At 45.1% G+C, this 24,880-nt stretch overlaps 1 protein-coding gene across 7 annotated transcripts in view; it reads left to right on the forward strand.

Moving 5' to 3' along the window:
* Positions 1-24,880, forward strand: part of CADPS (calcium dependent secretion activator) — a 415,573-nt gene that overhangs the window by 166,467 nt on the left and 224,226 nt on the right. For all 7 annotated transcript variants that reach the window (XM_074344558.1, XM_074344560.1, XM_074344559.1 and 4 more), the window contains exons 4-6: positions 9,219-9,299; positions 20,450-20,683; positions 24,704-24,825. In XM_074344558.1, coding sequence (XP_074200659.1) covers positions 9,219-9,299; positions 20,450-20,683; positions 24,704-24,825 — 437 coding nt within the window. The remainder of the gene's footprint in view (positions 1-9,218; positions 9,300-20,449; positions 20,684-24,703; positions 24,826-24,880) is intronic.

Consider the following 24,880-nt stretch of genomic DNA (forward strand, 5'->3'; position numbering starts at 1 on the left):
CTATTAAGTGTCAGAGCCCACACTGAGTGCTTCAACAGACTCGTCTCATGAATTCATCAAAACAGCCCTGCCAAGTAGACGTTACTGTCAGAGTTAATTCTGCAAAGGTATCTTGCACACCTACCATGCGTCAGTCTCTGGAGGTTTTATAGTGAACCATACAGACAAGGTCCCTGTCTTGAAAGTATTTATACTCTTGCAGAGAACGTGACCTGGAGCAAATAATGCACATGTGATGGGAGCAATAGAACAGGGGGCTTAAGATGTGGTGGGGACCTTGAGAGAATGACCTTGGCTGGGGCCAAGAAGGATCCTAAGGGAGCAACATCGAGGCTGGAAGTTGGGTTCATGGTAAGTGTTGGATGAAGATGGCAGAGGAAGGTAGAGCAGGAGCATCAGCCTGGGGCCATGAATGAAAATGTCACATTTGAGAACCTGGTGGCAGAGCAGAATGACCTGGGGCTGGAGGGCAAGACAGTGTGCGGGGAGAAAAGGCTGCCCAGGAGCCAGATGGCAGTGCTCCCTCAGCTCTGATAGGGATCTCTGATTCCTGTCACCAAGGAGAATGGGGCATTATTGGAGGGTCTTAAGCAGGAGAGTCACGTGGGCCAATGCGTGTTCCAAAAAGATGGGCATGGAGTCATCCTTTCTCTCAGAGCGTGGTTCTCAGTATCCGCATCTCCCAGGAAGGGCAGATTCTTGATTCTCACCCCAGAGCTAGTGAATCAAAACTATGTGTGTATGTTTAATTGAAGTAGAGTCTGTTACAACGTGTCCATTTCTGGTGTACAGCATAATGTTTCAGTCATACATATACACATATATATTCGTTCTCATATTCTTTTTCATCTTAGGTTACTACAAGATACTGTATATAGTTCCCTGTGCTATATAGTGGAAACTTGTTGTTAATTTTATATATAGCAGTTAGTATTTGCAAATCTTGAGCTCCCAATTGATACCTTCCCACCCACCCCACCCCCCCATCCAACCCCTGGTAACCATACGTTTGTTTGTTCATAAGTTCTCTGGTTGATTTTTAAGTGCACCACAGTTTGAGAAGCACTGGCTTTTGGTAAAAGGTTTTCAATCTTTGCTGCACGTTGGAAACACTTGAATAGCTGGGAAAAAAAAAAAAAAAAAAAAACAATGCCTGGGCCCCAACCCAGATGCCTGATTTAGGTGGCCTGGTGCAGCCTGCATATGAGGAGGGTCCCTCATCTCCTCCAGGTGATTCTGGTGTGCAGCCAGAGTTGAGAACTGCTCGGTCAGAGAGGATGCGGGGGAACAGGTCAGTGTTCCATGATGGGGACTGTGGCAGCCTGCCTTATGGAGGTGGATAAACAGAATAGATGGATTCAGGCGATATTGAAGATCTGACTACACGGTTAAGAGGAAATAAACCAACCTGGTCCCGTGCATCCTCATGTCACAAAACCATGTGCTTCTTCCATACCCTGGACTTCGGCTGCCATGCTACCCCCCGAGGGACGATGCCCACTCCTTTCTCTGAGGGACGATGCCCACTCCTTTCTCTGAATGGTTTCGGTTTCTTGGGTCCTCAGGGCAGTGCAGGTGACGGACCACCTACCTCCCAGCCTCAGCCGTGAAGATCATTAAGATGATCCGTGAAAAAGCACAGCCTTGTCCATGATCCTGGAGAAAAACCACAGTTTCTGTCCTCAGTAATACCAAATTCTAACCTTGACTGTATGGCCCCACATCATATGCAAGGCAGCATGCTACGTGCTTGAGGAGTAAAATCTTTTACTCTCATAACCAGCCTCTGCTTCTGGCCCTGTTACTGTTAGGACTTCCACTTTGTAGACGAAGCAGCGGACAGAGTTCAGTATATGGTCCAGTGTCACAGAGCTGGTAAGGGGCAGAGCCAAGATTGGAGCCCAGGTCCGACTTTTCCCAGTTCTCTGGGTCCCTGATCATTGTGCCCTGCAACTATTCCGGCGGGGAAAGGAAGTCTAAAATGTGACACGTAGAAGGCTGAGATACCTACAAGAGCTAGCTGATACATGGCGGAAGCCATCAAGGAGGGCTTCCCTGAAAGCAGGCGGACCCTGCATGATATGTCAGATCTGAAGTGGGGGAAAGCAGAGAGGAGGTCATTGCAGGACTGGGGTGGGGTTGGGGTGGGACTGGTGGAGCCCTGCAGGATCATAAAGGAATGGGTTGGTTTTCTGTGCAGGGTATATTTGTGTATTAGCTGCTCACTCAGGGAACTGCTGCATTTGGAGCTCCTGGGTTATATTTACTGCATTGGCAGAAGCCAGCTAAGACATTAAAAGGGTGACTCAGATGCAGGGGCTGTCCTCATTGGCTGGCAAACTCTGGGAGCTAAGCCTTGCCTTCTGCAGTCAAGGAGAAGCCCATCCTTTAGAACGGAGACTTTGACCTGCTCAAGGTCTTCTCCTGGAGAGGAACTCAGACCTGGGAAAGAAGGACACTCATGATCTCATTTCAACTCTTCCACCAATGGGGCTGTAGCTGCTTGAGTGATTTTTTTTTTTTTAATATAAACCCAGAATATAATTGAGCGTGCACAGGACACCAAACTTCATGTTTTCTCTACAAATAACCCTGGAACGGAGCCCCGGTAAAGACTCAGAGGCACGATTGCACATTTCATCAGATTTGGCCCCAGTGGTAATAATTGAAGTAACAATAAACCCATAATGTGTTGAACCCTCCAGTGTGGAGACACCTGTTACGGTCATCATTACTATAGCCCTCTGAGGGCATTATTTTAGAGCTACAGGTACAGATGCTCAGAGAGGTTGAGTGCCCTGGCCTTGGTCACACAGCTGAGTATGTGACAAAAGATAGGGTTTGATCTTCAGATTTTTCTGATTCTAAAATCCATCCTCTATTTTTTTAGGATGATGCCCTCTGTGCAGGGTCAGCTATCTCTGAAACTGCTTCATCTTGGAAGCTTGGTTTCCTCCCTGCAAGCAGGGGAAGCCTGTTCTGCCACTTTAAGTGTTATCAGAATCAGAATTGGAGGGAGGATGAAGTCCTCAGGCTGCAGAACGCTAAGTGCTAGTAACTCCTGAAGTTTGTTAAAAATGACTGTGTTTTCGGGCAGTCTGCTGAGTGTCGTACATGTACCATCTCACTTAACCACTCAGTAGTCCTGCGAGGGCCATATTATCAGTATTATTCCCATTGCAGAGTTCAGAGTTGAAAAAATTACAAGTTAAGACCTGGAGAGATCTAATGACTTGTTCACTGTTGCTTGGCTTCAGAGTGGAAAGTCAGCAACTGATCCTGGACAAGAGAGGTCTGACCTTGTTCTACAGGAGAGGTGGGCAGAGGGGAGGGAGACAGGCTGTAGGAGATAGATGGGAGGAGAGGAGTTTGGAAGCAGCAGCCAGGCACTGAACCCAGTGGTCACGTAGCCACAGTCCAAACCTCAGTGCGTTCTGGAGGCGGGAGCCCGGGTACCACACCCCGTGGCTGGGAACCGACACTGTCCCGGCTGTAACTTTCCAGACTGCAGTGCAGCAGGAAGGCAGCATCCGCCAGAGCAGTTTGTCTCTGAAGGAGGATGAAAAACATGGGGCTGTGGAGGAAAGGAGGGCCATGCCAGCTGATGGGAGTGCTTTATGGGAGGCGCCTCGGCTCTCCTCCGCAGGGCTCTTGGCTGCCTCCTCTTCCTCAGACACAAATCCCTGGGCACCAAGGGGCCTGGAAGTGGAGAGGAAACAAGAACAGAGTGAGCTAAATCCGGGTCAGCAGGTGGATTTAGCACTGCAGCTGCTGACAGGCACATCTGCCTCGGTCCCCCGTAGCCCAGAATTAAAGATGCTTTATCAGGAATGTGACTGGTCAGAAGCCAGCTAAGTTTAGTCTTTACCTAAGTGCGGAAAGTGGCGCTTCCCAGGACACAGCCGCCAAGCAGCGAGACATAGTCAACTAGAAGTTAGCAGGTTGGGAACTTGGTCCCAGATCTCTCATGGATGATTGTGTGACTGTGGGCGGCTACTTTCCTTCTGTGGGTCACAGCTAATTGACTCAGTCCTTTAGTTGTCCAGGCAGTTGTCAGAGCCCACTATGTATGTGACACCCCGCGAGGTACCAGGGATGCTAAGCATGTGTTGGGGTGCTCAAACAGGACCTGCTGGACTGATGCTCCCAGAATATAATTTTGAGAAATGCTCATCTAGGCTTTTCAGAGACTGGAACATAATTGTTTGTCACCTATAAGATGCAGGAGTTGTGCACAGAGAGGTCATGACTTCAGCCTGAGGTCCCCCCAGCTAAGGACAAATCAAGACCAGAACCCAGGCACCTCACGTCTACTCCAGGGCTCCCCGTCCCCGCATCTGGTTTCTTTCATAAATTGAAAAGGGCAGGGAGGGGAGTTAACATCTGATGAGTGTTCACCCTAAAAAGGGATAATTCTAGAAGCTAGTTGCTAAGCCATAGGACCTACTATGGTGCTGTGCACACGTAATCATCTCACTCACTCCTATCAACACACTGGGGTAGGTGTCTTCTCTTAGCCCCAGTACTGCAGACAAGACACTGAGGCTTAGAGAGGTTCAGCCACTTGTTCGATCCCTTTGAGTAAGGAAACTGCAGAGCCAAGATTTGGACCCAAGTCAGCCTGCCTTCCCTTGAAGCACAAGGTCTCATTCAGGCCTCTCAGTAGCCATGCAGGGTAGAAAATGGTCCCCCACTCTGCAGTCGAAGACACTGAGACCCAGAGAGGTTAAGAGAATTGACAAGGTCCTGCAGCCAGGCAGTGGGATCGCAGGGTGCAGACTCCCTTCTGCGGGGTCCTCGACCGCGCAGTGTTTCCACCAGTGCAAACCAGCCCGGCAGTGATGCTGGTCTGAGCTCTCATGTCTGCATCGACGGAAGTCACAGTCTTGAGTGGAGAGGATCCCACACCTCGGGATGGGCTTGGGTGATAGCTGTCTGCGCTAAGATGGTACTGAGCTTGGTTCTCCATCACTTTAAAAGAAAAGCCCAGGGCAATACTTTCCTCGGCTTGGCTGGCAAATCACAACAACCACGCTGCCTCTGTCTGACCTCCGCTAGTAGGAAGATTATTTGGCTAATTGGGTAAAAGGCCTTCATGCACATGTACGTATTCTAACCCTAATGAGCTGTCGACGGGAAAGGTTTGCCCTTGGTCTGGTTCACCAGCTGATGTTTCTCCAGTGGAAAAAGACCAGCACAGTAAACAGAACCTCGTTTCCATGGAAGCTCACTCTCTGGCTTTTTCTTTCCAGCACTTGAGAGGCAATTACTTGATTTCTCTTTATTATGGGGGGTGGGGGGTTCATACAGCCAGGCTGTCAAGCTTTCTGATGGAGGTGCGCCTTCTTTCTGACACCAGGCTATGTTAGGGAGTTTTGGTTTCATTTCCATTACCATCCTCCCTTCAGATCATTAGCTCTCAGGCAGCAGTGTCCGCCTTCTGGTCACTCCTGCTAATTAAAGTCTAATAGAGCCAAGGACTTGACCCGGGAGGAGGTGGGATACACTGAGAAGCCAAGGAAACTCGTTGAGAGATGGAAGCCCCTGATCACCTCCCCTTCTGGGACACAGACTATCAGACCAAGACCCCACAGCCACACCGGGGAGGGACACTACCCCATCTAGCACCTTCTCATCTGAATCTTTGATGCCCCTTTGTGGCCCATGTCAGAAATACAGCCAGCGTGGGCTGATCTAATAATACAAACACCGTTTCCTAAGGGTTTGCTGCATGTCAGGCACTGGGCAGGGCGCTTTATATCCGTGGTCTCAGTGGATCATCATGATCGCCTTTGGTAGACTTATTATCCTGATTATTCAGATGAGGAGACCTGAGCACAGAGAGGTTGAGTAACTCGCCCAAGGTCACATAGCTACAAAGCGGCAGAGCCAGGATAAGAACATGCCATTGCTGTCATTTCTTAGGGAGGGCTCTGGCTGCTATAGCCTCCCCAGAAGAAATCAGTTATGACAGGAGACTGGGAGGGGTGTAGACATTTCTTGGCACCTGCGGTGGTGGCTCTCTGTATTAAATTGAACAAAGTAGGGGTGCTGAGTTAATTGTCGGGGCCAATGAGAAAAACAAAACAACGCATTAAAGAAGAAAGTCAACATAAAGCAGAACGAAAGAGTTCCTGTTTGAGGCAGGGCAGACTCCATTTCAAATGGTGCAGGCCACCTTCCCATATTCCTGAACCTGACAGAGACTCAGTTTCCTCATCTGTAAAATGGGGATAATACTGGTAATGACCTCATAAAGTTGTTTCTCATGGAATTTCCTGTTCTGTGGAATTCTTATTTTCGGTGAAACAGTTGTGTACAAGACAACAGTTAAATGCAGTTAAATAGGCTTATTTACTCGGGAATTTGTTTAATTCTTAATTATGCTCATAGGTATTATGAATTTTCAGGAGGGAGGAGTGTTTCTGGACCCCAGAATCCTTTTCCTGGGAGAATGCATGTTCCCATCTACTTCTTCGGACACCTTGGGACACCACTTCAAAGAGGTCTTAAAACAGGTCCCACAGTACGTGGTCTTGAAATAGGCATCAGTAAATGCTAACCCCCTCCCTTTTGTGCCCAAATTATTCAAATAACCATTCCTGTTCTTGTTAGATTTAAGCTTCATGGAGGCAGGGACCGAGTCCGTCTTGTTCCTTTCTGTGTTGCAGTGTCTTGCATTGCAGGACACGCCATAAACATTGGATGAATGAATAAGGAAGTGAACCAATGAATGAATGAATGAAACTTAGTGTAGACTCAGCCTGCTCATCTTCAGTCTTTGCTATTTCTAGTTGTACTCAATGAGGCCAGTGGGAGAACTCAGACACCTTGAGGAACTTCGTAACGGGGGTGGTTCCGTTGAGCTGTGTTTTTTGTTTTTCAGTTTTAACCCCTGCGGGCACCACATCTTCTGACAGAATCCCAGCTCTAGCCCCTAACCAAATCGTTTTGCTGCTTCCTAGTGAAGTAGTCAGATGTCTTCTTTGCATCTGTATTTGGAACATTTCTGAGTGTTCCCTGTGGGTTCGCACCCAGAGCTGAAGAATTCTTCAGCTTCCAAGGGAACAGAATAAAATACAGTTCATTGGAGCTTAAAAACAGCACTGAGAATATCGTGTATCCTGCATATGCCTATTGGCAAATGGTGATGGATGGACCACCGGTGAGTGTTGTGACTCCTTTCCGGGGGTTCTCCTTTTATATTTAGAACAGAAATTCCAACTCTTGTTCTCTGGGCATTATGCAAAAAAAATTAATTTTAAATTAAATAATGGTTGAATTGATCAAAGTCTAATAGATTTCCTTACCGCAGAACTTCTCAGAGACTTTGTGCAATTCGACACAGCATTGTCCAAATGTTTCTGACCATTCTTTCGGAGCTCTTCTGAACCCTTTCTTCTGGAGTATCTAATAAAATTGCTCAGCAGAACACCCTTTGGGAAATTCTACCTTCAAATATATGGTGCAAAGTCTCAATCCAATCTTTATGAGCTAGAAAACAGTCCTGCTCATCGAAACTGTGGAAAAGAAAAGATAAAGCACCTCCTGAATTGATCAGAGTGATAAAGATGCCCTGCATAAAGCCAGAGAGATTTTCATTTTGTTTTATAAAACAAATCAAACTACTCATGATGCTTCAAAACTATGACCATAAATTGTCCGGTGTTCTTATTTACATCGTATTAGAAGTAACTTCTTTTCTAAATCATTTCATAGGATAGATGAGATTCTTTTTTTGCATGGAGCTGGGTTTTCATTTTCAAATTTCTGAATAAAAATGACTTAAAAAATAGGGACTTAGAGAATTCATTTATTTTGTAATCTGCTTTTTAAAAAATTTAATTGAAGTATAGTTGATTTATAATGCTGTGTTAATTTCTGGTGTACAACATAGTAATTCAGTTATATGCACACATGTATATTCTTTTCATTTTCTTTTTCATCATAGGTTATTACAAGACACTGAATGTAGTTCCCTGTGCTATACAGTAGGACCTTGTTGTTTATCTATTTTATATATCATAGTGTGTATTTGTTAATCCCAAATTCCTTATTTATCACTCCCCTTCCCCGCTTTGGTATCCATAAATCTGTTTTCTATGTCTGTGAGTCTATTTCTGTTTTGTAAACAAGTTCATCTATATCATACTTTTTTGTTGTGAGTCAGTATGTTCTGAAAAGAAGAACAGAGCACTTTATTTGAATGTCACTGTTCCCTACTCATTAAACTTTTCTGTGATAAATACATTGTAAATCACTGAACAAAGCAGAATCCATTACAGTTTGAAGGATAATGCTGCCCTTGTTTGAAAATAAAGAGAGAACTTCAATTCATAGAACAGGGATGAACAGGAATGGCCCACCACCTGTTGTACATAAAATTGTACTGGAACACAGCATTGCTCATTCATTGACATGTTGTCCATGTCTGTTTTCACACTTCATTGGAAGAGCTGAGTCATTGCAACGGCGATCTCATGGCCCTCAAAGGCTGGAGTATTCATTGTACGGCCTTTTACAGAAGTATTTGCCAATATCTTTCATGGATTTATAGGGAGATGTGAAAGGAATGATGAGATTACATAACCAACCCCTTGATGCTATAGATGGGAAAACTGAAACTAGAGAAGTTAGGGCACTGCCGACCCATCAGAGAAGGCAAGGGTGGATTTCAACCTAGATATCAACACCAACCGAGAGGTAGCAGCCGTCTGGAGGGCTGGTCGAGTAGGTCTCAGGGCTCAGAGAGGGAGGATGCAGTAATTGACTAATCTTCCATGGTCCAGGGGTGCGAGAGCAGCAGGATGTGTGTCATGACGACTCTATGGATATTGACTATGTTTGCTCCATTCATTACTAACAGTTGTATTACCATCTCCCTCCTTGCGTGTCTGCCCTGTAAACACTTTCTTCAATCGACCCCAAAACGCAAAAGCTGCATCAGGCCCTCGTTAGGAGCAGTGCTACCTGGAGGTTCAGAAGTGACTCTTATCCAAGCTCGTTCAAATGTCTTTCTTGGCAACGACCTGCCTACCACATCCTGAAAAGGATTTAGTTTGGGATTTCCCAGCAACTGGACTTGTCTGTCACACGATCCTTAACGTTTAGTGAAATATATCCATGGGGGCACTAGCGGGCATGTAAAATGGGAAGTCGTGAATTTTGTGGCTTTTGTCACCCAAACTGAACATCTCCATGTTTGTGTTTTTGTGCAGCTGGACAATCCGGATGAGCAGGCGGCCCAGATCAGACGCGAGCTGGATGGACGTCTCCAAATGGCAGACCAAATAGCCAGGGTAAGGAAACTGTGGGGACACTGGCCGGGGGGGACCAGGCCAAAGTCCTGGAGTACAGGAAGCACACTGATTACTAAGGGGCATGGAAGGATAAAACTGAGGCTCAGAGAGGAAGGACATGAGGACAGTCACCCTGATTGGGTCCCCAGCCCTCCTTTCTCACGGCAGCTGTCCCAGACACAGCACATGTATTTCCTCTCATCAGTCCAGACTCAAACTCCAGCCTCACCTCTCTTCTGAGTCCCAGACTTAGAGTTCCATCTGTCTGTTGAGCCTTTCCACTTGGATAGGCCCCTGCTTTTCATGTTGCGTGTGTTCAAAATCTTACTCCTTATCTTCTTCCTCCCACCAAGTACACATAGCTCCCTTTACTCCTCTTCACGTGGCCTTCATCTGGTTACTGTGGATGAAGGCTCCTTGTCTTTGTCAGTTTCTCCTTCCTCCCCGCGTGGCTCCACACTCAAACTGCCACCCGGCTCACTGATTCCGCCTCTTAAGTGTGGGTCCGATCTCTTCACTGCTTTTCAGCATCACTGCTAGTGCTTTGATTGAGGCCTTCATCTTTCACACCTGGATCTTAACAAGAGCCTCCTGATGGGTATCCCTGGCTCCACTCCCTCCCCTTCTCCTGTCCGTCCTTCGTCCGATTGCTGTTCTAAAACCTCGTGTACGAACAGCTCAAGAGAGAACCTCACGGTCCTTCAATAGAATCCTCCATTGTCCCCAGAACAAAACCTAACTTCTTCAGCATGATCTTCAAGGCTTTCAAGTCCACAAACCGTATCCTCCCTTATTAGTCACACCTCCCACAACTTTCCCGCCAGAACTCCCCCATTCCAGCTACACGGAATGTCTCCCTTTGAACGTCCCAGGCTCTTTCCAGCCTCGGTGCCTTTCTACCCACTAGTGTTTCCGACTGGAATCACCTTTCTTCTCTCCTCCCCTCAGCAAGCTCTCCCTCTCAGCCTTCAGTCCTCAACTTAAAACCCTTTTTCTGAGAGCTGAGCCAGTCCTCCCCACTTTTGTGCTTTCTTTATGCTGCAGGTAAACCTTTATTATGACAGTTCATCAAGTGGTGACTACTCATTTATGTGTCTTTCTCCCATAGACAGGACTTCTCTGGGGCTGGGATTATGTCTTCCTGTTCATGACTGTGAACCTAAATTGTTATCTCCTATTCTCACTGCACTGCTGTTTGTGTTATTATTAACACTAGTAATGCTAGGAGCACTTACTGAGAACTGAGTCTGCGTCAAGCATGTTAAATGGTTTACATCTACCATCTCATGCAGTCCTCCAAACAGTCCTGCAGGGGTATTACCATTCTAGTTCTAGGGATGGGAGAAACCCAGGCGGAACTTGATAGGTGCTAGTGAAGAGGCTCCACTGGACCCTTAAGTCTGTCTAAACGTGATTGGGACAGGGTGAGGACCTCAGCTGCAAAATTTAAAAACTAAAGGGGGAAAGTGCAGTCATCGAAGTAAATGATATTTTAATGTAATATTTTGAAAATGATAATTCATGCAAAAATATCCAGGAAGAACAAAATAGCAACACTTTAAATAACAGGATCCTACTGGTTCCTTTGGCCATGTGAGTGAGGGTAGGGGGCTGTGGGACTTGGGAGGGAGGATGCGCACAGAGCAGAGCTTGGCATTCAACGTTCCTCTTTATGGAAAGAAGTGTCTCAGGGTTTGTGCACGTGGAAAGGAATTCTACTGGAGGAGAAACCGAAGAGAGATTCCAAGAGGCAGGAAAAATCCCTGTTCCTGCTTAAGCAGTTTTATTGAAATGGTTTGCATCTTGTTTTTGGACACCTTCAAAGTCTGTAGTAGAGTCCAGTCTGGTGGCTAAAAATAGTATGCAGTTATTTGGCTACAGGTAGTGTAAAAGGCTCTTGGGTTTGAAAATTCTGCTTGATGTGGGAGTAAACATCAGTAAGGCTTTAGAATTTACTTTTGTAAACTCAGTGTCTGTTCAGCTGATTATCTAGAAAGTAGAGGTCATTTGGTCCATGCCCTTCCCTTAAGCAACTATGACATCCTCAACAAGTAAGTGTTCATGCCACTTAAAGGAAATATCTCACACACACACACACACGCGCGCTTCAAACACTAGCTCATGGCACCTTTATTTTAGTTGTTTTGTTTGCTTTGAGGCTTCACATGATAATTTAAGAACCTTGTACAGGCTAATTTTAATTTTTAAAAGACATAGGTGAACAACTGTTACTAGTGGAGCCAACATGCTCATTTCTGAGCAGTGGATCAAAGAACTCTGTCCCCTGGCCCACACACGCCACTAGGTATTCTGATACCAAAGAGGGTGTCGTTGACAAAGTAGCACTAGACTTTCTTGGACAATGAAATAGTCAATTAAAGTGAATCTTGGTCATTATTTACAGACAATGAAGAATAATTTCAGGGTATGTGGAGGGTATATTTAAACACTCAGGGTACTGAGGATTTCTGTGAGAGTCTGTGTACTACTGCCTCCTGTTCTCCTGGAAATTGACTGTCTTCTTTTGCAATATTCGTTCATGCCAATGGCCCCCTTGTCAGAGTTAGTTGGTCCTGGACATAAGTAAGCTCCTTGCTCACGTGGAACCAATCACAATTCCCAGCCCGCCCTGGTCACATGTGATTGGTCCAGAGATGGATGCAGCTAAACCAATGAAACCCTTCGCTGGGACCTGTGGACTGTGGGCCCACAGAACTGTGTCTTCATGTGGCAGAAGGTTGTCTACAGCCATGTTCAATTCTTCCATGGAGGGAAAAGAAGATAAAAGAGTGAAGCCAACATACCGAGAGACAAAGGGACTCTACTTATTCTGGACCCTCTGCTGTATAACTGCTTTTCCCTCAGTTGAGTTGGATTCCAGGAAAAGTAAATTCTCCTTTTGCCTAAACCAGCCTGGCTGATGCTGAGGAAGAGTGAGAAATATCACATCTACTAAGAATTAAATAAAATCTCAAGCTCTCAGATAGGGGCTAGTTCATGAAGAGGTATCGAAACAAAGCACCCTGGCTTATCTTCTTTCCACATGCCCGGATTTTTCTATTTCCGGCATCACAGTGAATTTTACTGAGGGTGTGCATTTCAACCCATATGGTTGAACGTCAGTACCTATAAATATCATAACCAGAAATTCCTGGAGATAGATGTCAGCCGTCATACATAATTCACTCTGTCCTCTGAACTAAAAGATGAGTAGAGCATTTTGATTGCAAATTAGAAGCACCAACTCAAGGAAGCTTATGTAAAAGAGGGGTTCAATTCTAGAGATCAAGGAGTGTCTCACAGAGCACACAGCCTGGGAAGGACGTGGACCCAAGAGCCACCAGGTGATCAGGACTTTCCGCATCTCTTGACTCTGTGTCCCGTTCATTATTCCTTCTTCCTCTGCACACCATCTTTCTTTGCTTCTCAGGTAGGAAACATGGTGGTTCCACAGTTTGTATTTCCAGGAAGGCCAAATAGTAACTCATTCAGCCAATCAACCTCTCTCTCTCAACTCTTTCTCCTTGCCTCCTCTTTCCCCTTTTCTCACTACCCTCTTTAAGTTCACAACTTCAAGAGTCAGGCCCCTGATTGGCTCCACTTGGTTCAAGAGCCAAGCCCTGGAGAAATCGACCAGGTCACTGTGGAAAGGGGTTGAGGGTCTCAATGAACGCTTGGATGCTGGAGATATTTTATCACTGAGGAGGAGGGTGGTACCTACAAGGTAGGGCCATGCGTGGGCTGGTCATTATCAATTGGGAGACACCTGAAGATGCGTACAAACATAACTAATGCTTACGTGGTGTTTACCGTGTGCCTGACTCTCTTCTAACCGTTTTACACTTGATAATCCATCTGATCCCCCAATAACTTTAGGAGAAAGGTGCCATCATGACCACCCCCCATTTCATAGAGGAGGCTGAAGCAGAGACATTAGAGGACTTGGCCAAGGTCACTTGACCAGAATCTCCTTTCTTAACCAGTATGCGCACTACCATTGCAAAATGCCTTCCCAAATACAGGCCCTCATTTTCCCAGTCACCCCAATCCAAGAATCTAACGTACCCTTCACCAAGGCCTTCCCCTTACCTCATCCTGACCTCCCTCTCTGCTAATCAGTCCTTTATTAAATGTTGTTGGGCCCTGGCTGTGCAATTTCACAGAAACTCTCATTTAGACCTGTGACAGACAGTCCTGGGAGTTAAGATAATTGTCCCCAACTGAGGCGCATCAAAGAGTTTAAGTGATGTACCAAAGTGCACTCAGCTAGTAAGTAGAAAGCTGAGTGCTGATTCCAAGTTGGCGTTCTTTCTTTTGAGCAGTCCGATGACAGGCAGGAAGTCTGCCCCCAGCTCCTCCCTCCCTGATGGTCGCTCCTTCAGGAAACTGCTTTCTCTCTTCCACATAAAGTTGCTGGGTGTTCGCTTCAGTTTTTCCAGAAGGCTAAATGAAGCCACAGCACCAGGCAGAACAGGCTCCTGCAATTCTGAATCCCCTCTCCTCTGATTTGCCTGGAATCTGGGAAAGAGACGGTAGGGCCCCTGGTGGTCCTGCCTGCCAGCAGCGTTCTCATCATCACACACTTATGGAAGGAGTGTGTTTGTCTTTCCTTCCGAGGAGAGAAGGGGAGGCAGGTTCAAGGTGGCTTTCCACTACCCGCAACCCTATACCAACTCAGTCACACCAGCATCCAACGAGTCACCAGACAGAGACAGCTGCGTGAGCCTCCCTGTGAACATCCCACACGCTGCCTTAACAGTTCCGTGGAGAGCTCTGAATGCATTTTTAAAAAATCTGGTAGAAAAGACTTCTTAATCCCTGCTCAAACATTGTCCCAAATCCTCCCAGGTTGATATTAAAACGTCCCCAAATTTCAACCAGGAGTCAAGTTTCAGTTATTTAAATTGTGTGACTAGAAGTTGACACTGGAGCTTAAACAGGCAGATTGTGGCATTAGTGCCACTGTGATATTTGCTAATTGTTTTGGCCGAATTTTAGGGGAAAATTCCAAAATTCCTGAGCTAATTATGTAAGACAAATAATACCGCTTTTGTAGCATTAGTGGCAGAGGTCTGGGAGTGAGACACCATTGATTTTTCGAGCCATCATTGAAATGTGGAGCTGTCATTTAAACCCCTGCTCTCTGCAGAGGAAAATTACCGTCTCATCCCATGGTCCCCTTGCAAACACTGATGATGTGCCTAGGTGAGAAATAACATCCAAATAGTTCCCTGATGGAAAAGTTCTGTCCCATACGTTGCCAAAAATCAGATAAAAGTGGAATCCTTTCCTACCAGGGAATGATACCACCCTCGGCTTACAAATTAATTTTGTTGTGCCAACTTCTAGCCTGCGTCATGAAGGAACGCAGTGTCCGGGAACAGAGTAGAAGTTTAGTTCAATTTTTTTGTTGTTGTTGTTGCCAGAAAGGATGTGTGTAGGGAGCATCTGCCTGACTCTGGCCTTTGTCAGGTGGCTGAGAACTCGGGGAGATCTGAGTTCAGAGAGAAATGTAAATGCCAGGGAGGTTCATTCAAGGGAAAGGAAGTCCATCTAATTCACAGACGCTCAGAAAGTAAGACTGAGCCCCTTCAGGACAGGTTTGAGTAAAAGGGCTAGTCCGGGGAACTGTAAGACCTGTGCCCAGAATGCCTTCTAACATCTGTGATGCTGGTTTGCACAAATGACCACCAAGACCTTCTTTCTCTCATTTAAGCTGCCCACCCTTCCCCCATCACTCCTACACTCTACCCAACACCCACCATCGCACTGTCCACATTGGCGGTGATGGTGGACTGGCCCCTGCTGTGGAGGACTCGGCTGTCACCAGCGCTCTGCTGAGCACGTGCGCCGTGCACGGAGGGTACCCCATGCTGAGAGGCTTTACCTCGGCCCGATTGCCATTTGGGGCCAGATAGTTCAGCCCTATCAAATGGTAGCCAACCAACATGGGCTCTGGGTTTCCAACTCAGTTCTACTAGTCATTGGTTTAACTTCTATGCCTCATTTTCATCCGGAAAATGGGAATAAGTGAGAGCGCTAGCCTCATTGGTTTGTTGGAAGGATTAAATGAGATAAAGCACGTTTAGTGTTTAGCTTAGAGCCAGGGACACCTGAAAATGCCAACCGGCATCATGATCTTTACTCTAGTCACCATCATTATTGTTGGTTTTGTTGTTGTTAGAGTGGCGGCAGTAGCGTGGTGCCTGATATAAATGCATATGCATATATGTATATGCGTATGTATATATGCATATGGGCATGCGTATATGTGTGTATGTGCACACACGTGTGTGTATGTATATGCATATGTATATACGTGTGTATATATGTACATGAGTATGAGCGATGTGTATATGTATACGTATGTATGTGTATATACATAAATGGTCAGTGGTCAGAAAGTATTAACGTTGGTTATTATCTCTCACTCTTCACAATAACTCTATGAAGTTTATTATTATTCGCATTTCAAATATAAAAACTACAGTTTGGACCGGTGAAGAAACGTGTCCAAAGTCACACGATTCTTACGTAGCTGGCCCAGGATTCAGAGACGAGTCTATTTCAGCAGTGTGGACGGGATCAGGTTCCTCGGTGCCCCTCTGTACTCTGCACATAACCTCTGTTCCCTTCGGGTGTCACATGGTGACACCTGATTGGCTGCTTTCTGGCCCCAGCTTGAGCACTTACCTGTCAGCGGACTCTTTTATCCCCAGGGATAACCATACCGTCCGACCCGGGCTAGGGCCCCAGGAAGTGTCTGAGAGGTTGGATAGAATCGGTGTGATGCTGTTGGCCAGCTCCACGTCTAGACAGAGTCCTTCTGCCACATCCTTCCTTCTGATCACCCACCAGATTTTATTTGAGATTTTTGTGGTCTAAGGATCCCTTATCTGAGTGGGTGGTACCCAGTGACAAGGCGGGTACCCTTGTCAGCTTTTATATGTACCCACTTCAATCTCTATGGGTAAAAATGCATATGAATTTATATGCAGAAAAGAAAAGCAAGTGACTGACAGAGCTCTTTGCACTTTCAAATGCTATTTTTCAAGATGTTCCAAAAATCCCTCAGTGTGGCCGAGCATCAGTAACTCTGGTAGGAATTGTCCTTGGGAGACCATCCTTGTGGTGCAGTGTTATCAGCCCAAGACCAAAATAAACGGCCGGCGGAGAGTTTCTTTGGAAGGCTTCATCCATCCATATGCTTGGGCTTTCATAAAGCAATATGAATAAACAACCCTGTTGTCAAGGCTGATTTACTTTTATGCTTGGGAGTGCAGCAGTCGAGGATGGATGACTCCGTTTTCCTTGTTTTGGCACAACTTCGGCTTTGAAATGTGTTTGTAACGGGTCTGTTGTGGAAGACTCCGCTTGAGAGCCTCAGCCTGGATTGGCAGAACGCTGTTTCTTCTCAAGGCTTAAGTGCCCAGAGCAGGAACATGGCCTTGCTTTCCCTTGAAGACTTCAGTTTTATGGGCCTCTTTTTATGATGTCGTGGAACTATCCAAGTTCTAGGAGGAGCGATTGTTCTTTGGATTTTTCCAGTATTCTGCTGCGTAACGTTTGATGGACACCAGCTCTGGGCTAGAAGGATGTTATCTGTAACCGCTGTGTCTTATTCCAAAACTTCAGGACTGTGGAGTTAAAAGGCCTTGAGTGAGCCCCAAAGATGGGTGTGATGAAAGGACTGTACTTGAGAGTAAGGTGCCTAGAGGCTGATTGGCAGGAAAGAACCCACATCACAGACATGGTTTTTCTCTCCATCTCCATGGCAACTGCAGGGCCAGCAGCTTCCAGTAAAAATCATGGATACCACTTACCCTGCTCCCCCCAGATCTCATATAGTCATGAGGTCTGGGCCCCAGGACAGGAAGGAAAGAGACAGGTCAGTGTAACAGCCTTCAGGCCATTAGCTTGTAACCTTTGCTGCTTGGCAGCCTTGAACACGAATTAACTTATCCCATTCTTCCCTTCACTCTTAAGAAGGGCCATGTTCAAAAGGAGATGGGGAAATATTTGGTGATCCTGTTCAGTCAGGTAGACCTTCTTGGATTCACAGTGGCCTATTATATATTTCACAGAGAAGAGCGAAGACCAGTGACCATGTCTCAGTCAACCCAAGTCAATGTCGAACCCTTCCTCATCCGTCAGACTCTCAGCCCAAGGGTCACCTCCTCTGGAAAGCCCCCACTGATTGTCTCAGGAAGAGTTCACTTCTCATCTGCTTCCATTAGAGCATCTACTTTGATGTTTCCCTGTAGGTCTTTTGCCCACTAGCTGTAAGTTCCAGAACAGTCCACATCCTTTGATCACCATCCCCCATGCCTAACACTGTGCCAGGCACAGTTTGGCTGGCCGTAAATCTCTTCTAAGTCATGGCGACCCAGCAGCCCATGGCCTTTGTCACGAAGGATACCCAGACTTCTGAGGCTCACAATTGCCCTCTGATAGAGCTGAAGGATGATAAAGCCCACTGTACAAAATTGTCAAAGAGAAGAGTCTTGTGTTGCATCATTACGAGGTCCTGCCGAGCTCATCAGTCCATTTTATCATTTCCGAAACACTCATCCTGCTTCTCCTCTCACATTCACCCACAGTGTGTTTAGAAAGCACCAGGCTGTGGGCTGAGCCCAGCCTTCAGGTGGGAAGTGATTACACCAAGAGGTTCTAGAAGGAACCAGTAGTCGAAGGTTGCTGGGTGGATCTCAGACCCCTATACTCATTTACATGGAAAAGCAGAATCTGACTTTTCTTCCAGCACTTAATTTCGTCATCTCGCCACCTCCTCCTCCTAGCTGACTTTTAGCTGCATTGATATTTAATATGGACATTTTGACGGGCCATCCATATGCATTGAATACCGACTATGAGCCAACCATTATACTGGATAACAAGAATTCACTAGGGGTGTAAAAATCGGTCTGGTCCTGCCTTGTGACTCTGCAGGGAAGAAGGACATTAAATAAATTTCACTATTGTTTCATTAATTATAATTACAATACGTGTTACCAAGAAGATGAAGGAGGTATTACAAGAAAGTATGAAAGGGGGATCCAACCTAGTGAACTGAAGTTTTGAGGCTGAAATGTGGAAGATGACAAGGTGGCTGAGAGTCCCCTAGGGAGGCAGGTGGTAAGGGGAACACTGATGCTGGCCTCCAGGTGGGAGAAAGACCAGCGTAACCCAAGGGCATCTCCAAGCTCTGTGAAGGGGGTCTGCTATGTGAATCTCAGTGAATCTCTGTGACTCTCACTGTGTGAATCTCTGTGAAGTTTTTGTGGTGGCAAAGGAAGAAACAACCGTCTAGCTAATTAGTGGGTAGGGGGGAAATATTGAAAGGAAGAAAAGGGTATCCCGAGGATCCAAAATGCAACGGGAATGACTTGGCTTTGTTAGAATTAGAAAACCAATTTAAAAAATTAAAATAAAAGTAAATTAAAAAAAAAAAGAAAGAAAACCAATTAAAAGTCAAAAGTTCCTTTCTGTGACTCTAAGTAGCTTCTTCTCTCCTCTTCTCTTCCCTCTCTTCCCCTCCCCCACCCCTTCCACCCGCCCTCTCTCTGTCTCTACCTCCCTCTTTCTATCTCTCCACCTTTTCCTCTCTCTCTGTCCGGTGCCTACTCTGCTTCCACCTGATCCAGTACGAACAGTATGGCCACCACCCAGGAGTCTGTATGACCTTGCTGTTTCATTTCCACCACTGACTGCGATCTCTGTATCTCTCAGTTCAGCTGCTTGAGACATCAAAATCCAGTTGATTGCTGGCCACTTAGTAGAATTAGCTGGTTGAGTTTGAGTCAGGTGCTCATACGTTAGACATCTTATTTTTTTTTGCCACCCAGAGTTGGCAAACCATCTCATGTTCCATGGGATTCAGGTGGAGTTCTACCCTGAGCCACAGGGATGGAAGAAATAACTCATGCCTGAACAATCCAGCATGAGATATCATTGGCCACGGAAATTGGTCCAGAGTATGTACATAAGCCACACTTGGGTGAGGATTCTGAGATAAAAGATGCCCCATCTTCTGTGAGCACTTCTAAACGAGCATATCTTCCTTTAGATAGCATGATGTCACGTGAGATACAGATCTTTAGCAACCTTTTTGTGACATTATTGGAAACTAGACTGAGCATGGAGCGACCCCAGGGGAACCCAAACCATTATAGTGATATTATCTGACTCCTGATTCCAGCCTTGCCTGAAGCTGCTTCTACCCCAGGACATTTTCAAACCCATACATGCCTTTCATTGCTTAAGACAGTTCAAGCTGAATTTTTATGACACTTGCAAAAAACCAAAAAACAAAAAAAAGGGTCAAACAGACTTGGCTTGCCCCTCACCAGCTTAATTATGGAGCTGGGCTGGGGAAGGCAAGTTCATGTCTCAGGTGGGAAGTGGTTCTTTGGGAAGGCGATCAATCCAAAGTACATTCAAGGCACCTAGACAACTTAGAGTTATCAAGAGACATGTTGCCATTGCAACTTAATTCATGAGAAAGGAAAAAAAAATAGAGATCAGTTCTGATACTGAATTGCTTTATCTTCTTTTCTAAGGAATTTTAATCACGTTTTTAATCACTTCATTAATTTTTTTCAATTTTTCTTGAAAACAGTTAACTCTTCTTCTTTAGAAACAGCCACAGGCCATGTTTGAAACATCTCAAATGAGCTCCTTTTGAATTATTCATGTGAGAAAATCTCTGTAGATATCCCGAAATAGGGTGTCTTTCTCTCTTTCCACAACTTAAAAACAACTGGATGCATTTTGCTAAAAAGAAAAACTGTTTGAACTGAAAACAGATTTGAAAAGTATCATTCCATTTTTCTCTCCACAGATCAGATTTGCTGAAGAAAACTGAGGAACAAAATAGAGCTCTAATAAAACATTTGATTCTTTTCTTATTATATGTCTATGTGTGTGTTTCTTACCTGTTAGGGATTATAAATATAACTGGAAGGCAGGCAGCTGTCTGCACACCTAGGCTGAACATTTTTCTAGCATGCTGTCTGGGCAAATTTCACTAGTGGTCAATGTCATCACCACTCTGGGCTGCGAGACAAAAACCATCTCTGTCAATCAGGTCTCTGTTTACTCCTCTGCTCATCCCTTCCTTTCTTTCTTTCTTTTTTTTTTTTTTCCACAAGGAACGCAAATTTCCCAAATTTGTATCCAAAGAAATGGAAAACATGTACATTGAGGAGCTGAAGTCGTCCGTCAACCTGCTCATGGCCAATCTGGAGAGCATGCCGGTGTCCAAAGGTGGCGAGTTCAAGCTGCAGAAACTCAAACGCAGCCACAACGCTTCCATCATCGACATGGGTGAGGAGAGCGAGAACCAGCTCTCCAAGTCGGACGTCGTGCTGTCCTTCTCCTTGGAGGTAAAAAGCCCTCAACCACTTGAAAGTTTCCTGACATAGCAGGCACGACACGGGTGATTAGATGCATCACAGTTTGGTTTCCGCCTTGCACCCCAGGAGCAGTTATTGAAATAGCAGCTTGCTAAGGGTAGGTCAGCTAATCGGCAAGTCGTCTTCCATCTCCGGGAGCCCATCCTTTTCCAAAAGAACCACCTGCTAAATTTAGTGTTGGATTACTTTCCCCATCTTAAAGCAGTGAGTGAGGGTTTCATAAATACCTTGTGCAATTTAGAAAGTTTAAAATTTTGGCAGCCCGCGTTACAGTTAGGAAAAAAGTCACGTAGCATCTCTTCACAGTGAGTTACCAGTTATCTCCCATTATGTCTCCCATTGCTGACCCATAGAGAGCCCCTTGTTGCAGTGGAGCTGTATTTTAGTTTGTCTCATCACCCCAAGAAAGAGTGCATTTGTGCCAGAATTGTGGCCGAATGCTCAACGTGTCAGTGTTTCTCTGTAACTTTTACTCACATGTTAGTTTTTCACACAAATAATCTAACAAGTGGCTCTTGTCTAGCAATACCAGAATTACTGAAAACTGGTTCACTATGCCGATTCCTGTCACCACCCACAACTGTTGACCCAAATCTCTAGAGGATGAGGATATAAAATGGTGCAGCCAGTTTAGAAAATAGTTTGGTGGTTCCTCAAAACATTAAACATAAAATTACCATGTGTTCCAACAACTCCATACACATGGACTTGCTTGCAAATGTTGATAGCAGCGTTATTCACGACAGCCCCAAATGGGAACAATCTGAATGGCTGTCAACTGGTAAATGAGTAGACAAAATGTGGTACGTCTAAATTACAGGATGCTTTTCACCAATTAAACGGAACAAGCCACTGATGCATGCTTAGATCTAGATGGACCTCAAAAACATTATACTAAGTAAAAGAAGCCAGACACAAGAGGCCACATATTGTGTGATTCCATTGATATGAAATGTCCAGAAAAGGCAAATATCCAGAATCAGAAAACAGGTTAGTGTTGCCTGGGACAGGAAGTAGAAATGGACGTGAAGGATCTTCACTAGGGGGAGATAAAAATGTCCTAAAACTGATTTATCATGATGGTTGCACAACTTAGTAAATTCAACCACTGTACTGTACCCTTGAATTGGGTTAATTATGCATGTAAAATATGCCTCAATAAAATTATCAGGGGAAAAAAAATCTCTCGGTGGAGTATGGCCCTGGGACAGGCATTTTAATAGGCTATCCAGGTACTTCTCATGCATCCACAGTTTTAGAATCGTTCATAACTCAGGGAAGCCCAAATCCCCAGAAGGATTCTATGATAACCCAAGATTCGGAGAAACCAAAAGAATAGATCGAATTTTCTATAGATTTAATTATAATTTGTAAAGACTAAATTAATATCCTAGAGCATCATTAAGGCTTGCTGTGAATTAACTGAAGGTAATTTGTTTGACTCACTCAGTTTGGATTGAGAGAGTCACATTGCAGTGTTTTCAACGTGTATTTTGCAGTCAGAAGAGACGGTATTCAATTAACTACAGAGCACTTGGTGTGTGAAAAAATCATCAGTGTAATTTCACAGAAACTGCCTTTCTTTTTTTTTTAATACTGCCACCTGAGGTGCTGAACACTTTCTTAGGTGTCTTTGAATTTGATTATTGCCAATTAAAGGTGGCAATTTATTCCCTACTGCCTCTTGTCTTCCTACTGAAAGGGGGGAAAACATGGTTTGTTGATTTTCATGAAGCGGTTAAACCTGTAATTTTCTAATTCTTTATCAGTACTCAATATTATATAGCTGATTATCTGAAATATGGATGTGGGCGAGTCCTCAACTGTACGGCCATGTGTGCATGATTCACACAGGCTGTAACTTGTAAGTACAAGTACAGAATGAAATGCCCTAGGGTTCCCCCAAAACTTTTTAATTAGAACCTCAATTGTGCATCACACTAAGACAGCACCAAGTGTTGAGCGTCTATTTGTGAATGTGTTTGGGAGAGACACAGTGATGGGGGTAAAAGAAGAGAGAGGACCGTCATTCCATCAGGGCACGTTGGGTTTGAATTTGCAGGTTGGTACAAGACATATTTTATATAATTAGAGAAATTGCATGACTGGAAGGGACAGCAGACAGCAGTTAACTGCAGCAAAAGGACTGAGGTCCAGGATTACGAGTGGCATGGCCTCCGGTAGGAGAAGTGTGCTGATGAAAACCAATAGGTATTTGCAGAATTCTTTGCCATTATTCACTCCGTGAATCCTCGCCACCATTTTTCGAGGCATTTGCAGAGGTGGAAACAGAGCCTTGGTGGTTGAGGACCTTGCAAATGATTATTCAGCTGGTGAAGGTGGAAATTAGGGATCTGAACTGAGATCTTTTCAATTCCAAACATTGTATTATTTCTCCTCTGCCTCCTATTTCTTTTCATTTGGTGATTCTTTCCACCCAGTGGAAACATTTCCGGTTCCATACATCGTCTCATTTGATCTTCCCCCAACAGCCAAGGAGAAAGAGAGAGAGAACACATATGATTACCCCCACTCTACAGATGAGGAAACTGAGGCTCCAGAGATTTGAAAGAAAAGCAGAGTGGCTTCAAGATCAAGATTTGCCCAACATCACATAAGCAGTACAGTGGTTCTCAGAGGGTGGCTCCTGGATCAGCAGCATCAATGTCCCTGTCACCAGGGAAACGGTTAGCAATGAAAAGTCTAGGTTCCACCCCAGGCCTGTTTATCAGCAATTCTGGGGGGTGAAGGGCCAGCAGTGTCTGGTTTAACCAGCCCTCCACGTAATTCTGATCCACATCAAGTCTGAGAACCCTGGGGCCGTTAAGCTGCAAAACTGACTTGTGAATTCTGGTACTTCCTTGAATCAAGGCTATTAAAGAGGTGTACACTTTTTGCACACCCTCCTCCTTCTCCTTGTGTAATGCCATTGCCTCTTTTGGAGTACAGTTCAGTGATTTCTTTAATACACCTTGTTCTTTATAAATCTCTGATGTAAGTCATTTGTTTCAGATTTTTAAACCAGTGTTTCTGTCTCCTTCTCCCCTCCTCTCCCCTCCCGTCCTCTCCTCTTTTTTCTCTCTGATGAGTGATAGGGAATACCCTTGAATCTGAAAATAGCAGGTGATTGAGTGGAGTTCAAGGGTAGTGGTGGGAAATGCCAGGAATTGTAAATGATATATCTTGGTCCATCAAAACACCAGGCTTTTCCCTCAGCCTAGACAGAGAGTATGCAACTGTAGGCATTTTTTTTGTTTTGTTTTGACCCAACAATGTTGGCCTGCACAGAGTTGATGGATTTTATTACTCCCTTTAAAAATCATTGCCAAAATTTCAAAATCAGGTTTCTGACTTTGATTCAGATTTCCATTTTCTGGTGGGAAAAATTGGAGTATTTGGGAACTCTGGACTGGGGTAAAACAAGGCAACAGTGGGCTGCAACTGAGCAGCAACTGCTTCCTTTAAATGGAGCAAGCCCCTGCAGTTTGCCACAGTCCCCACTACTCCCTATTGTGTCTCTGACTCTAACGCAGAATGGTATTTTCCCTTTATCTTGGCACTTGTGTTATCGGTTTGTTTATTATAAAGAGAAAAGTGAATTCCTTGGCCTGTGTCTCCATCAAACTCTGAATTAAAAGCTAGACTGTATATTTTTTAAATAAGAGAGTCTAGTTCTTTGTGGAAATGAAAAATAATCTTATGTGTTTAACCCTGAAAACAATAGCCCATTTCACATAACCTGTCTGGCCTCTGTAAGCATCTGAATGAGTAAACATTGTGTTTCCATCTGGGAGGCAATAAGCTACACCATGAAGAATTGTATCTTCTTGCTGGACTTGTCCCAGCGTGGATGGCAGAAACCTGATAGAAGCTATCAGATACCTGTTTGGGGTTTTTTGGTAACTTCTCAGGCATCCCTTTTCCTTGGGGTGATGCTGCCCACGCATGGGCTTTGGCAGTAACCTCCACTGTGGATGATTCTGTTTCCAGGTGGTGATCATGGAAGTCCAAGGCCTCAAATCATTAGCTCCAAACCGCATCGTATATTGCACAATGGAGGTGGAAGGAGGAGAGAAACTACAGACTGACCAGGCCGAGGCTTCTAAACCAACGTAAGTGACGTTTCTCCACAGTGCGTCTTCCAAAACGTTCTTCTCATTGGCACCA

This window comes from Camelus bactrianus, chromosome 17, assembly GCF_048773025.1.
Source record: "Camelus bactrianus isolate YW-2024 breed Bactrian camel chromosome 17, ASM4877302v1, whole genome shotgun sequence".
NCBI classification, from domain to species: Eukaryota; Metazoa; Chordata; class Mammalia; order Artiodactyla; family Camelidae; genus Camelus; species Camelus bactrianus.